The sequence below is a fragment of the Amblyomma mixtum genome, chromosome 7, assembly GCF_055824585.1.
Source record: "Amblyomma mixtum isolate Tamu chromosome 7, ASM5582458v1, whole genome shotgun sequence".
NCBI classification, from domain to species: domain Eukaryota; kingdom Metazoa; phylum Arthropoda; class Arachnida; order Ixodida; family Ixodidae; genus Amblyomma; species Amblyomma mixtum.
In genome coordinates, this window is record NC_143018.1 from 129,556,953 (window position 1) to 129,572,137 (window position 15,185).

The 15,185-nt window shown below is 48.1% G+C and overlaps 2 protein-coding genes across 2 annotated transcripts in view; one reads left to right on the top strand and one right to left on the bottom strand.

Annotated features, from left to right (window-relative positions):
* Positions 1-9,249: 9,249 nt before the first annotated feature.
* On the bottom strand, positions 9,250-10,474 carry LOC149337573 (uncharacterized). Its single transcript, XM_089554904.1, has one exon. The coding sequence runs from the start codon at positions 10,457-10,459 to the stop codon at positions 9,260-9,262; it is 1,200 nt and encodes a 399-aa protein (XP_089411030.1). The 5' UTR covers positions 10,460-10,474; the 3' UTR covers positions 9,250-9,259.
* A 335-nt stretch (positions 10,475-10,809) lies between these two features.
* LOC149337574 (uncharacterized) overlaps positions 10,810-15,185 on the top strand; it is a 68,326-nt gene continuing 63,950 nt past the window's right edge. Inside the window, exons 1-2 of the mRNA XM_089554460.1 lie at positions 10,810-10,813; positions 11,071-11,296. Of these exons, the coding sequence (XP_089410586.1) occupies positions 10,810-10,813; positions 11,071-11,296 (230 nt within the window). The remainder of the gene's footprint in view (positions 10,814-11,070; positions 11,297-15,185) is intronic.

The window sequence follows — 15,185 nt, forward strand, 5'->3', positions numbered from 1 at the left end:
TGTTGGATGCGGAGTCGCGAGTTGCCGAGCTTCCTTCGCGCGCTCGCAGACTAGCAGGACATCAACGACTACGTTGACCGGTGGCTCGTGGGGCATCATAGTCTCAAGCATCCCGGTGACTTGTCTGCGAAGTATCAGCTGCAAAGACGACATACCTGTTGTCTCCTGGACAGTGTAGTTATACGCGAAAGTAACTTAGGGCAGTACCTCGTCTCAAATGCGATGGGCGATGTCCACGCCAAGTTCTTATGTAGTGACGGAAGTACTTAGCAAGTTTTGCCCAGTAGTATCTTCCTCGAATGCATGAAAGTTTTCCGCTGTAACCAAGGCTACCAGCTGTACGATCGCCGGGACAATCTTCGGTGAGCAGGTCTTTCTGCACAACAAAGAGCCATGACTTCTGGCTTCTGCCAAAGTTCTGCTTGTACACTATGCATAATCCGGAACGTCGACAGCATATGCAGGAAAACGCGGGGCATCACCTTTTCGTGGCCTTCCAGGTGTTCCATCAGCTGATCAATATGAGAATTATGGCTTTGCTGAGCACCCATATCTACCGTGGCCAATGCCCCAAGGAAGCCGTCCTCGTCGACATTTTCACCTCCTGATGCTGGCTTCACGGAGGCTGGAGAGAGCACTCAGCCTGATGAAGTTTGCGGCCGGACATATATGTGATGGTCACGGTGTGCTCCTGCAGACGAAGTCTTTGCCGAGCAAGGCGACCTGCGGGATCCTTGAGATTGGCGAGCCACGACAGCGAATGGTGGTCGGTGATCATATGAAAAGGGGTGACCGTACAGATAGGGGCGGGGTTTGGTGATGACCCCAGCGAGGCACACTTTTCCAGTTGTCGAGTAATTGTCCTCCGCCTTCGAAACAGATCGGCTAGCCTACGCAATAATCCTCTCAGCGCCGTCCTGGAATTGCACAGCCACTGTCCCTGTTTCTTGCTGCTGGCGTCCGTGTGGAGTTTAGTTTCGGCGTCTTGATCAAAATGGCCTAGTATGGGGATGCTGCGAGGGCGTGCTGAAATTGGCGGAATGCTGATTGTTCCTCCTCGGTCCACTGATAGGCGACGCTATCCTTCGTAAGGCGGTAGAGTGGCGCCGCGGTCTGAGTGAAGTTTCGAACGAAACGTGTGAAGTAAAAGCAGAGACCGAGAAAGCTTCCGAAAGCCTTCTTGTCCGATGGGGAAGGGAAGGACGCTACGGCCACCGTTTTCTGGAGGTCTCGCTTCACACCCACGTGGCTGGTGATATGCCCAAGGAACTTCAGCTCACTGTTTGTGAACCGGCACTTCAAAGGCTTCTGGGCGAGTCTAGCGTTCAAGAGAACTTGAACAACTGCTTCAAGGTGCCAAGATGGTAAGCGAAAGTGCTTCAGAAGAAGACAGCGACATCCAGATACACGAGACACGACTACTGCTTCAGTCCGGCGGGCACGGATTCCATGACTCGTTCAAATGTCGCCGGTGTTGTACACAGGTCATACGGTATCACCTTAAACTCGTAGAGGCCTTCTGGTGTTATAAATACCGTCTTCTCTCGGTTGCGCTCGCCCACTTCAGCCTGCCAGTGTCCACACTTCAAGTCCATAGCCGAAAACGAGCGTGCATGATGGAGACGGAGGAGGGTGTCTTCTAGATGAGGTAGGGGACACTCGTCCTTCTTTGTCACCTTATTGTGTCGCCTGTAGTGTTCGCAAAATTCCAGTCTCCCGTCTTTTTTCTTGACCAGTACAACAGGTGCGGCCCACGAACTGTTGGATGGCTGAATGACGTCGTCTTTTATCACGTCGCGTACTTGTTCCTGTGTGGCTTCTCTTTCCTTCACCGAATGGAGGTACGCAGGTTGGCGAACCGGGGGCATTCAGGCGTCGATAATAATTCTATGCTTCGCGCCGATATCCTGGCAAATTCGGGATGTCGTCGCGAAACAGGCGTGGTGCCGTTGCAAAAAAGAGAGCAGTTCGCCGGTTTAGGAAGGCTGAAGGTTTGGATCGATGTCCAAGGGCAACGCTGTAGGGCCTCATGACTCAGGCGGGGCCTCCTCCTCGGCAGCGCAACAGCTTCGCGTACGTCGCTCAGTGCGTACATGTAGGTTAAACTACCTCGTTCCTCAGGTGCTGCGGGTTGTTCACTGAGATGGTCACGAAGATGTTGGCGCGCCCATGTTAAATATTTACGATCCCTCGCGCAACAACAATGCCCCGCGTAAGTAGCGTCTGAAAATTCCATCTAGAACGTCTTCGCCACATGCGGTTGTATCGGCTCTGACGGGCAGGAAAACTCTTGACAACGGCGGCAAGTGAACATAGCCAGCATCAACATTCAGCGCAGCACGGGATATTGCCGCGGAAGAGCATGAGCGGAGAGTCAATCTGTTCCGCCCGACGTCGATTATCGCGGCATGCCCACGGACAAAGCCTATACCAGGAATAGCATCCTTAGAACAATTCTACAATATCAAGAATGTGGCGGTGCAAGTCTCATTGCGAGTCTCGACGCGGGCAATGCACTCGCCAATAGGTTTTATGAGGGGACCTGCCGTGGTATGTGGCCGTCCCACTGGGTGGCAACCTTGCCAAGGAGCTGGGAGAAGTTTTCTCTGAGACCGAGTAATCTGCGCCAGTGTCGACAAGCGCCGTCACATCGTGACCGTAGATTAGAATGTTTACATTGCTGGAGAGCACAAAATCGTTTTGCCGTAAAAGAGTGCCATCGTTCAAGCTGGGACATTCCACCGTAGGCAGAGGTTCTTTGCTGCGTGCGGCCCAGGCGTCGAAGTACTCAGTTTTCCCCTAGCGGTAAAAGGCTCGCAAGGCGGGACCCGCGAGAAAGGGATGGTGGGCGGCGATGTTTCTGCGACCAGGAGGTGTGAAGTGGAGATGACAGCGGTGACAGGCAACGTCCAAGGTAGTCCTGTATCTCGGGGGCTGTTCACCGCAACGGGAGCGAGATCAGCCAAGTTGAAACCTCTAAGGCCGAGCTGGCGGTACGGACAGTAGCGAAACATGTGTCAGGAGCACCGCGCTGAAAACCCAGCGGCCTGCGGCCGGCAGTCCTCAAGATGTCGGCTTTTCTGAGGGCTAGCTCTTCCAGACGTGCATAAAACGGGGATAGGAGCTCGCGGCGCCGAGGGCCGGAATCGGCAGCGCTCTGGTACTGGCGATGGACGGGAGGCAGAGGACGGCGGCGGCGTAGCTCCGAGCTAGTTGGTCGGCGGCAGCCAATATTGGGACGTCTTGTGGTGCCAGCTTGTCTCGCAGTTCTTCCCGAACAGCCGTCGCAATGGCAATAAATGCAGTGTGCTCAGGAGCTGGGAAGAGTCTTTTCAGCTCTCCGGGGACTACGTAGCGGGTTATTTCGCGAACATCGGCGAGGCCAACACCGCTCAGCCCAGAGGCGACATGACATGAAACTGCAGGAAGGACGCTCAGTCCATGAAAGTGACTAGTTCTTTTCGCTGATGCGTGCTCGGTGTTGGTCGCTTCAGTGACGAATCCGGCTACTGTGGTCGGAGGATTGCGGATGAGGCCTATAAAGATGTTATTCCGGACACCCCTCATCAAGGCCCGCACCTTTTTCTTTTCAGTAGCCCAAGGGTCAGCGAGGGCACTCAGACGCAGGGCGTCTTCGGCAGTTTCTGATGCTCTCGGTGGGACTCTGGACACGAGCGTAAAGCAGATCTTCAGCATTCTGTCGCCTATGCTGGCTCGCGATCGTGCGTACCAGTTCGCACTTGCACATCTCCCGTGATGTTAGTGAAGCGTCATTGTTCTCGAACAATTATTTCGCTGCTCAAAGGAGAAGTATACGTTCCTGCAGGCATTGGTCGGATGTTCATTCGTTATGTCGAGCTACCGTTGACAGTGCTGAACTGAGTCTTAAACATCATCAAGGCCATCACCACGGAACAGCTTGGGGCGACAGGCATTAAGACAGTCCTCGCCCAAATCGCAGGGTTGGTTTGTTGCGACGGGGACGTCGGCTAGCGCAAACCCCTTGATGCCGAGGGTTCATAGAAAACCCGACGGCAAGGACTTAGTACCGGGCTCGAATTACGAGGCTGGGTATGCTGCATAAGAATCTTTACCCAGCACCTCCAACAAATGTCACTGCTTGACGTACAGGCCGGTGGCGGGAACAGGTCAAAGCATGGGACACAAAATCACGAAGGTGCGCCAAAAGCAAACTCGTTGTCGCCACACGGCGATCGCTCCTCGAATTTCTCTTCCAGTCGATCCACCAGTATTGGGACTACGTGGGCGTCTGTTTGCAAACCAGCCATAAAATGAAGCCTGCAATCAGGGTACTTTTTTCTTCTTCGGCGCCACTTCATTTAAGAGCTTTTATGACGGACAATCCTGCGATATTCCAGGTCTGCCAAAACGGTGGTAGGGATTCTTGTGACAGGGACACTACAATTTCATGTCAAAACGCAGTTAATCGGTAGTTTTTAATATCATACCCTTGGAAGAGCCTCGTACATAAAACAAGGAAGCTAACTGTCACAGGTATGTAGAAAAGCTTAGATAGAGACTTGAAGTTACTTCGACAGGCACATTCTAGTAGAACAGACCTCTAGAGGCGGTCTTTTGTGGGTTTTCAAGGCAAATTTGAGAGCTCTGCATGGATCCTATAATTTAAAATATTTTTTTTTAGAAAACACTTCTCGCAGTGGCTCACAACCGCTTAGGGCGACACACCTCACTGCGCGTCCCCTACACCGATGACGTAAGTGGGCAAAAGCGCCAACTTTCAAACTCGCCCCGTCTGCCCACTGACGTCATCGGAAAAAAGGGACGCCTGGTGAGGTGTGTCGCCCTAAGCGGTTGCGAGCTACTGCAAGCCCGCTGCATAAAAATTATTTCGAAATTATGGGATTCAACTTGAATGCTGACAAAGACCGCCTCTACAGACCTGTTGCACTAGATGATGTCCACCGAAATCATTTCCGTGTCCCTAAAAGGAATGTTTCTACATATTATTATTCCCAGTGCGTATGAACGCGATATTAGCAGAGTGATCATTTTATTACTAAAAGGTAATTGATTTCAAAGTAGAAAAATATTCTGCAGACAGTAAGCTCATCCAAAAACAATCTTCTGTGGAGTACGATGCTGTAACAACTCCGCTTTGTTGGCAGCTGTTGAATCTCCTACTATCCGGAGTATTTATGTTGCCTGTAAAATATACCTTGATAGCGTTCACCAGCTCGACATTCGCTTGCAGCGCCGGACAAAGAGCATCCTGTATTAGCGCAACTGTCATGTAGAGCGGGATGTAACGGTTAAAGCGGCAGCTGTTCTAGAACCATCGTATGATATTTTATTTAGAGCAAGTCCCCAAGGTGGAGTAGATTTCTGATCAGGGAGTTATTGCTCATTAGCATCCACAACACCGCAGGCATACGCCCATATTATAAAGTGAGACAGCTCACATAGAAAATTCACATTTGACGACAAATACGCGAAGATCTGGGTTTCGAAACAAGGACCACCGCCTCGCCCGGGCAGTCGCTATACGAAGTGAGGAAACCGGGACGTCTAACGTATGCAGTTTTCTAAGCTCAGCTGAGTGTTACTGTTGATGATCTATAGCTTTCATCTGTAGCCGTATTGCTAAGCTATTGTGGGCGCTAGTAATTGCCCGATTCCTTAGTACAAATGTATACACCTTGGTGGATTCCCCTAAACAACGGACCAACGCTCTTCCGGCTTCAAGCTGCTGATCAGTTCGCTCTCTCTGTACCACATGTAAGGTGGCCCGGTCAGTTTTGCTGGTAAAGCGACTGCCCCAGTCAGGCTGTGGTTCCTGGTTTGAATCACAGGCCAGGGAAAATTTTTCTTCAACTACGAATTTTCTGTGGGAGCTACATAGCTTTTCTGTGAAGTCGTATAGCTGAGCTTGGGTGGATGCTCTAAGGGACGCATTGGCGCTTGGAAGCATCTCGGGGAGGATGATCGCATTTTGCATTTGGGGGCACCCTGCGACACGAGCAGCACGACGGGTAAAGCGCTATCCTGACATTGCCCGTTTGCTACTTTTTAAATTTCTACTAGAGATTGTCGTTAATTTTGGTGCCACATCTGCCACTCTGTTGTTACTTACACTTGAATCTAGTGTCACAGTTGTTTAAGGCTGTTCAATTGGACGGGTTGTTAAGCATGTCGCTCAAAACTTCGCGCTGAAGAAAACGTCATTGTGTGCACTGAATGCGACTTTATTTTTCATGGCACTGCGCACATTACGAAAGCCAACAATCACCGAAAATAACCAAATTAAGGAGATGCTTTTTATTTTTTGCTTTTAATTTCACTTCACTTCACTTCACTTTATTACCTTAAAGGCCCCACTTTGGGGGCATCACATAAGGGGTGGGGGTACAAATATAGGTTGAATATGATTGCTTACATAATATTTATGAAATGCATATTTAAATTGTTCACAAAACTTGATTGGCAGGTGATGGCATCAACGTCGTGGGGAAGGCCATTCCAGTCTTTAGCAGTGCGAAGAAAAAAGGATGCGGAAAAAGTAACGGTGCGGGCGCGTTGGCATGACACTTGCAGTGGATGGCCGGTGCGATGAGATATGCGAGCGGGCGGTGTGATGTAGGGTGGTTGTCCGAGGGAACTATAAAAAAACTTATGAAACAGACTAAGAGAAGCAATGCGACGACGATGGGCAAGAGTTGATAATCCTGATTGTCGTTTAAGTGACGATACACTGATGTCGTATGAATAGGCAGAATGAATGAACCTCGTGGCGCGATTTTAGACAGATTCTAGTGAACTGATGAGATATGCTTATGCTTGTTGCGGGCTCCAGATAGCAGATGCGTATTCTAGTTTTGGTCGAATGAGTGATTGGTAGGCGAGAAGTTTAATACTTTGAGGGGCGTGCCGTAGATGACGTTTCAAAAAACCCAATGACCGGTTAGCTGATGCGACGATGTTCGTTACATGAGAGCGCCAGGAGAGATCCTGGCACAAGGTGACACCTAGGTACTTGTATGAGTATACAGATTCTAGTGGAACGTTAGCAACGGAGTAAGGGAAAATATGGGGGTTACGCCAGCGGTGAAAAGATACGAGTTTACATTTATTAGGATTAAGCGACATTAGCCAGTCATCGCACCAGGCATGCACTGTGTCAATGTCGTTTTGGAGCTGTGATTGGTCAAAGGTGTTAGAAATCGTGTGGTAAATAACGCAGTCGTCTGCAAACAGACGAACATTGCAAACCAGGTTTGAGGGTAAGTCGTTTATATAGATTAAGAATAGGAGGGGAGCAAGTACAGAACCTTGGGGTACGCCTGATGTTACTGGAAGAGGGTTGGAACTCTGGCTGTTAACGAGAACAAACTGGGAGCGGTTAGAAAGGAATTCTTCGATCCACAATAAGACGTTAGGATGCAGTTTTAGCATGGTTAGTTTTAGCAGTAAACGCCTGTGGGGAACTTTATCAAATGCTTTAGCAAAGTCTAGAAAAATAGCGTCAGTTTGTAAATTTAGGTCGATGTTAGAGTGAACGTCATGAAGAAAGACGGCCAGTTGAGTTTCACATGACAAACCCTTGCGAAACCCGTGTTGTGAGGGATGAAAGAAGTTGTTAGCGTCAAGAAAGTCCATGATTTGAGAATAGATGACGTGTTCCATGATTTTGCAAGGCATGCTGGTTAATGATATCGGACGGTAATTTAAAGGAGAATCTTTGTTACCGGACTTAAAGACGGGAATGACCTTTCCCACTTTCCAGTCATCCGGAATGGAACCTGTAGAAAGCGACTGTGAGAACAATAACAATAAGAACATTGCAGAAATATTCTTAGTGTTGCGCAGTATTTTGGAGTTAATTTCGTCGACGCCGGCCGATGATGAAGTTTTAAGGTGTTCAATGAGCGAGGAAATGCCGGCTTCAGAAAACGCGATAGCAGGCATGCTGGACTCTATATTGGTGGCGAAAGTTGCAGTTGGTGGGTGAATTTATTTCATTAGTGAACACAGATGAGAAGGCGTTATTAAAAATGTCAGCGCACTCAATGTCATCAGCTTCTTCTCCAGACTCTTTAGTTAAAGTGATGGTATGTGCCGGGTGTTCACTTATGACCTGCCAAAACTTTCTGGGATTGGAAGTCAACAATTTGAGGAGGTCGTTGTGAAGGAAAGAGTATTTCGCGTTGCGAATTGCTGATAGGTAGGTGTGTTCGGCTGTATAGTATTTTTCCCATGCGCACTCGTCGTATTGCTTTAATTTTGCCGCACGGAAAAGGCGCTTCTTTTTATTGTCGAGTCTTTCTATCGTTTTGGTATACCATGGCTTCTGGCGGTCCGAGTGGAAGCTTATTTTGGGGATGTATCTATCGGTTAGTTCGCTAACCTTTTTCTTAAAACGGGACCAATTATCATTTACTGAATGATCGTGAAAAGATGCTTCAAATGTTGTGAGATATTGGTTTAATTCAAGACTAAAGGCTTCATAGTTTCCTTTGTCGTAGAGGCGAATAGTTTTGTTTTGATTCTGGCGTCGTGATGGGTGGAATTCAAATGTGGCGTGGATTACTTTATGGTCGCTGATTTCGCGTAGATAAGTGATAGATGAGAGGGCTTCCGGGTGGGTAGTCAGGATTAGATCTAGGATGTTTGCAACGCGGGTCGGTTCAGATACCACTTGAGTTAAGTTGAAGTTCAGGCAGACCTCGATAAAATCAATCGCTTCCCTGTTGCCGACTGCTGTCTGTGTCTGCCAGTTGATTTCTGGAAAATTGAAGTCTCCAAAAAGAATGATATGCGCTTTTGGGTATTTCCTCGTTAATTGGCTGATCACGTCGTTAAGAATTCGAGAGAAATCGGAATTGGTATTTGGCGCTCTATAACAAACGCCCAGCAGTACGGTTTGGGGCGCAGCGCGACAAAGTAGCCATACTATCTCAAGGTCTGATGGAATATTAATAACTGTACACGAGAACTGATTGTTAACTGCGATGAAAACGCCTCCACCTCGAGCGGATGTGCGATCTTTGCGAAAAAGGTTAAAATTCGGTAAGTCAGCAAGAACTTCAGTATCGGTGATGCCATTAGTGAGCCATGTTTCGGTAAGTATCAGCAAGTTACTAGCAGATGAACAAACAAGATTGGAGATGATTTCGCGTTTCGGAAGAAAACTGCGTATGTTTGTAAAAATCGCCGAAAAGGAAAGATTAGGCTGGGGGGTGGCAGGTACATGAGCGGCTGGGGGCTGGCGGCGCAGCAACCGCTATGGTATCTCTTTTACAGATTGCGATGGTTCGTCGAAGATATATCGTCGGGAACCGATGAACAGGGTTTTGTATCGCAAAGAAAAACGGTTAGTCTTGCTTTTGGCAAATGTAACTAGGTGTTTGCGCACATTGGGAACGCGGCGTGAAAAATCTTCACCGACGGAGTAGTCAGTGTCCTTGAATTTGCGGCCATTAGCTAGAATTTCGTCCTTCGTTTTGAAAAGTGCGAATTTCGCAATTAACGGACGGCAGCGATCAGGTTCGTGGCGCCCAAGACGGTGAGTGCGGTCTATTGTTTTGGGGTCGAGGGTGATGTCCAAAAATTCGGAGCAATGGCGAATTAGTTGCTTTTCAGAGTCGGCCCACGTTTCAGATGGGTCAGGGTCCGGAATGTTGTAGAATATGAGGTTGTTTCTTCGTGATTGGTTTTCTGCTTCGTCTATGCGATCCTCGAGATCACAGAGCTGGCGAGTTGCCTGGGTGGTGTGAGTGCTTAGGCCTTCTATCTCTGTGCGTAGTGACTGTATGGTTTGGTAATGACCTTCAAGAGCGCTGATGCGCCTGCTTAGATCAGAAATAAGGTTGTCTGTTGTTAGTAACTGGGTTTTGAGGTCTGTAACTTCCGCGATTAATGTCGACTGACCGGCGGACAATTTTTTAAGTTCCGTAAGTACAGTTTCGAGTGAGGCAGGGCCGGGGTTAGTCTCTATGTCGCCGGACAACAAAAGCAAGGAAATAATGACATCAGAACACTCAATGACAATGGCAAGGCAGCACTGCGGGCTCGGCAGCTGTATTAAAAAGTAGTCACTAGATTTCTTAGCGTAAAGACAACATGGATTACTAACCTGCATGGCGAGGCAGAACGGGTTAAGCGACTGCATCGTGGCACAGCCACCGAGCCCACAAAGCGACGCCGTTGGCCGAAGCTGCTTAAAAGCTGGAGCGGAAGAGGATGTTGATGGCGATGGCGTTTCAAACTGTCTGTCGAGGGTGAAGTGCACTGGTGAGGTCAGCGCACGATCGGGCGAAGCGGTGATGGCGCAAGGCTGGCACATATCGGTTCGGTTGAGAGCGGGCGTCCATTCCGGCGAGATGTCCGGTAGACAGGCAGCCAGAGGGGCGGGGAAAAGCATGGTAATCCAGAGGGGAGCGATCACCTGCATGGCAAGGCAGAACGGGTTAAGCGACTGCATCGTGGCACAGCCACCGAGCCCATGTGAGCTTTATGAATGGAAAATTAATAATGCATTCATTAGGTGGCTGAAAGATCATTCATCGGGCAGCAAAAAAAAAAAAACTATTTTCCATACGGTTTCAGTACCTGTTGGCATTCTTAATACCTTTGTCATAACTAGGCCCTCTTTTCGCTACTCTTTCCCGCTTTAACGAAACGAGTTGTTCTAAAGATTTTCCTAACAATTGAGTAGAAGGCATCACAAAGCCTTCAACGTCCAATAACTAAAATCAGAACTTTGAGCCACCCCTAAATAAAAATAACTGCCATAGTTTCTACATTGCACGCTGCACCAGACTAAGCTAGAAGATGTGTAAAAACTGTGTTCCTGGCTATGCTGAAAAGAATTATCATCTACTCATTTTTGTTTTTTCTTTTGGACTACTGCCCTTCATCAAGTGCACATTTAGAGCTAAGACATGGGGCCTCATTTTTCTTGCGAACAAACTATACTTTTATTCGAGGCTGGATTGCAGAAAATATTGTCACTAGGTTGTCGCACTCCGCCTTAGTCAGTGATGTTGCCTTATACTTTGAAGGAATTCATTGCTGCCTTTTTTTATTGAACAGTGGCTCGACTCTCGACCAATTCACTTATCTGCACGATAGGCGATCGCTTCGGCCCGAGCTCCATTGTGCTTCCGAAAGACGGGCTCTGCACCATCACTTTCTTTGACTCGCTCTACAAGCCAGGAGGGAGCACATTCAGCGCGCCCTTCACAGAAAGCTTCCAGCGCTTCCTTGACGTCATTTCTAGCCACAATAAAACTGAATTCGGGATCGGCATCGACTATGGGTGAGTTCCACGGCGTGCGCAGTGAGGGTCTTTTTACCTAAATGCAACGAGACTGTGCTCAGTGTTGAAGCATTTAGAGCCCTCATATCAACAAAGTGTATAAACTGCAACTAGATAAAACATCCGGTAAGAAGAGCACAACCGACGCACTTAGTTCTGGAAATTTAAGTTTTATTTAAAAGACTCCCTATATATCTCTAGCTGACTAGCGGTCTTATTATTAATATTATTATTATTAATATTATTGGCTCGTTAGTAAAAAATAACAGTGGAAGGGAAAAGTGTTCGCCTTATCGCAGCCATGCAGAAAGTTGCACAGTGCCATTACACTAAGTTTGCTGCAAACCGAGGCCAGCCGCTGTGTCTTTGAGCAAGATTTGGTCAGGTGCTTTCTAATGAACATCCTTCAGAGCTCATTGCACAGAATGATTTCAGAAAATATGTAGTTGTTTTTGATGCTGTCAAAAAAAAGCTTCACAGAAACTGCTGCTGCCCTTTTGAGCATTATCAGATGATCACAACTGCCGTGCTCCTCTGTACAGTATGCTGATGGCTGAGGCTCTGTTGGCGTTCACGAACACGTGCTCATGGGACTCGGGGTCATCACGCGTTTTTCACATGCGCACTAGATTCTGAGGACACCGTGGAAAGTCGCACCATTTTGCTCTATCTGGTGGCCACAACGAGGCGACGCGGTAAGCTTCTTGGTGCAGAATTGAAAATTGGCTTTCAAAGAAAAAATGGCGCAGTAAATGTCTCATATCTCGGTGGACGCCTCGACAGCGGCTGAAAGAAAGGAAAGAAGGTAAGAGTGAAGGAAGAAAGAGAGAAAGACCTGCCGTAATGCAGGGCTCCGGTATAATTCGACCACCTGGGGATTTTTAACGTGCACTGGCATCGCACAACAAACATGTCATTCCTTGGGCGCCCGTTCGGCGAATTCTGGCATGCGCTTTGCAGGGACGGCCAGTTCCTGCCGATGTGCCCTCCATGTTACACCACTGCGCATCCAACGCTGCGTCGCTACCGTGTGTAAGCTCTGTATAATGTGAACACCGCTTCCAGAGAATGGCGTATTATAGTTTCCTGTAAGCCACTTATACCTGCCGCAACACACAGCCCATCGAGGGGAGCAAGAATTTTATGGGCACTCCCGTAGCACTCTTCCACTCCAGCTGCCTACCCATATAAGGGTACGCACCTATAAGGGTAAGGTTAAAGGCACACTGAGGAGAGCTCTATCAATATTTTTTATAGCAAAATCCGATAGTTCGGCATCTCGTGGCTTTGTTGCCGCTCGGCCGGCAGCGAAAGATGCATTTATTTCGAAGAGATTTGGATTCGAAGTCGAAAACGTTTTTCCCGCCCTCTGATTCAAACTCGGCATTCTCCTATGACGACACAGGCCAAAGTGACGCGAACATGACGTAGCGCAGACTCCGTGATTGCTGGCGGCTTGCGGTGTGGTCTAGCAGCAGCCGAAATGAAAGCTACCGCCGGCCGCACGTTGAACGCAGCTATCGGCCGTCGCTACCGTCGCTTTGTTTACATACGGCGTTTTACCAGTGTTGCGATGGAACCCGTTCCCGACGTTCCCGAACCCGACAACGAAGTTCTCGCTAAGAACTCCGGCCTGCACTTCAGCGACCTCAGCCCAACAGAGCGTGCTATGCTTTTGAGGGCTGAAGCGGCTGGTGTGGCCGGATATCAAGAATGTCCAAGCGGCGAGGTAGCCGAGGAGCCGGCATTGTCGACAGCAAGTGCGGGAACAGTCATCGCCGAGCCATCGTCACGACTGATGAGTCGAGACTGGTACGTGCAGAATTCTGTAATAATAGTCCTCGTAGATCGTAGTGCTGCCCAGCGTCTTCGTACGTTCACTAAGCGAACACGCCGAGCGCTGCGTTTGCTAATATCGAGGATCGTGCAACATTAGCTAGCCATAGGCGTTTCCCTCTTCCTTCACCAAAGCTTGTAACTGCGATGTGCACGAAAACGTTTAAAAGCCGGCAGCTGCTATACCACCTACCGTCACGAGAAATTGTGATAAATCCTCTTATTCATTTACTGGCTGAACGCTATGTAAAATTTGCATTGCTACTGCAGATAAGCGTACACAGTCGGGTTTTTTTTTGCGGCTGTTTCAGGTGCAGTTGTGGACACTGCCAAGTTCTGTGCAACTTTGAGGAGCTGTAGTGTGTATGCTGCCGCGAAATGGACCGCGCCGTCGCGGCTCAGCCGGAGGGCTCCATCACGGAGCACCCAGGATTCAGCCTGCTGTGCCTGAACATCGCCGTGCTCCGCGTTGCTATACTTCGAGCTACGCGCACAGCGGGAAGCTATGAGCGACGATATACGCAAGTGAGGTTCTGTTCCCGTTTGATGCTGCGTTAGGCTGCGCATACCGTACAACATAGCATTCCAGGGCATTCATTCCTGAATGTTCATATTTTGCAGTAAATCATAATGCAGTTATATTTATACGCGTAAGCGTTTCATGCTACATGAACTGCAAAAAAGTTAATTTCCAGTGCACTCCATTGCATATGAATAAGTCTTGCAGCATATTGAGTTTATAACTATGGGACTTTATTCATCCTTGGGTGTTATCTATCATGCATACATGTGTGTATTTTCATCACAGTGTATGATTCACTCAGTGCTTTTGTTATTTATTCTCAGAAGGTACCGGTACACAGCGTACCGGCAGTTTGTTCAGTGGCTCTGGCATCGCCTGGGTAAAAAACATCACCTCGTCTTGCCAGCCTGCGTTGTGGCGAAGATAAGGGCATCATTCCCGACAGACACGCCAACAGGGTTTCAATACCCTGAATATTAGGAGGCAAGTACAGACAATTTTTCAGGTTCTTGTTGTGTGGGCTATATTCTGTGCTCCTAAAGGTAAGAACAGAGAAACGTGGTTTTCCTTACATTTCAAGAGGGCTTCTTATTGGGTGGCTTGGTAGCTGTTCATTATAACAATTTAAAGGCACCAAAGCAACTACACATCCAACAATGGAAGACAACGAGACAGAGCACGACTCACGGCTACTTTATTTCACGGTAAACAGGTGCATTTGTATCCTCAGTCATCAATTGCTCAAAGAACATATTCATGCATCAATCATCATTATCATCAGCCAGACTATGTCCACTACTGGACAAAGGCCTCAGCCATAATTCTTCCATTAACCCTGGCCTGTGCCAATTGTGGCCACCCTATCCCTGCAAGCCTCTTAAACTCATCCATCCACCTAATTCTGTGCCGCCCCCTGCTGCACTTGCCTTCTCTTGAAATCCAGTTCAGTACTCTTTGGGAACAGCGATTACCTTCTCTTCGCATTACGTGCCATGCTCTAGCCTATTTCTTCTTGATGTTGACTAGAATGTCATTAACCCACGTTTCTTCTTTGACCTACTCTGCCCTCTTCCTGTCCCCTAACGTTACACTTATCATTTTCCTTCACGAAGCTTGGTGTGTTATCCTCGTTTTAAGTTAAACCCTCTTCGTTAGCCTCCACGTTTCTGAACCATAGGTGAGTACCAGTAAGATACAGCTGTTGTATACTTTTCTCATGAGGGATATCGGTAAATTGCCATTCATGATGTGAGAGACAGCGAAATGTGCTCCATTATTATATTATTATTATTATAATTTCTCTTATTATTATACTTATTTCAGTCTTGTGATGCGGATCGGTGGTCACTACATGCCCTAAGCAGACGAATTCCCTTACCACTTCCAGCACCTCACTACCAATTGTAAACTGCTGCTCCCTTGCAAGACGGTTGAACATTACTTTGGTTTTGTGAATGTTAATTTTTAGGTCCACCATTCTTTTCTGCCTGTCTAGCTCGTCAATCATCTTTTGCAGTTAATCTGCTGAGT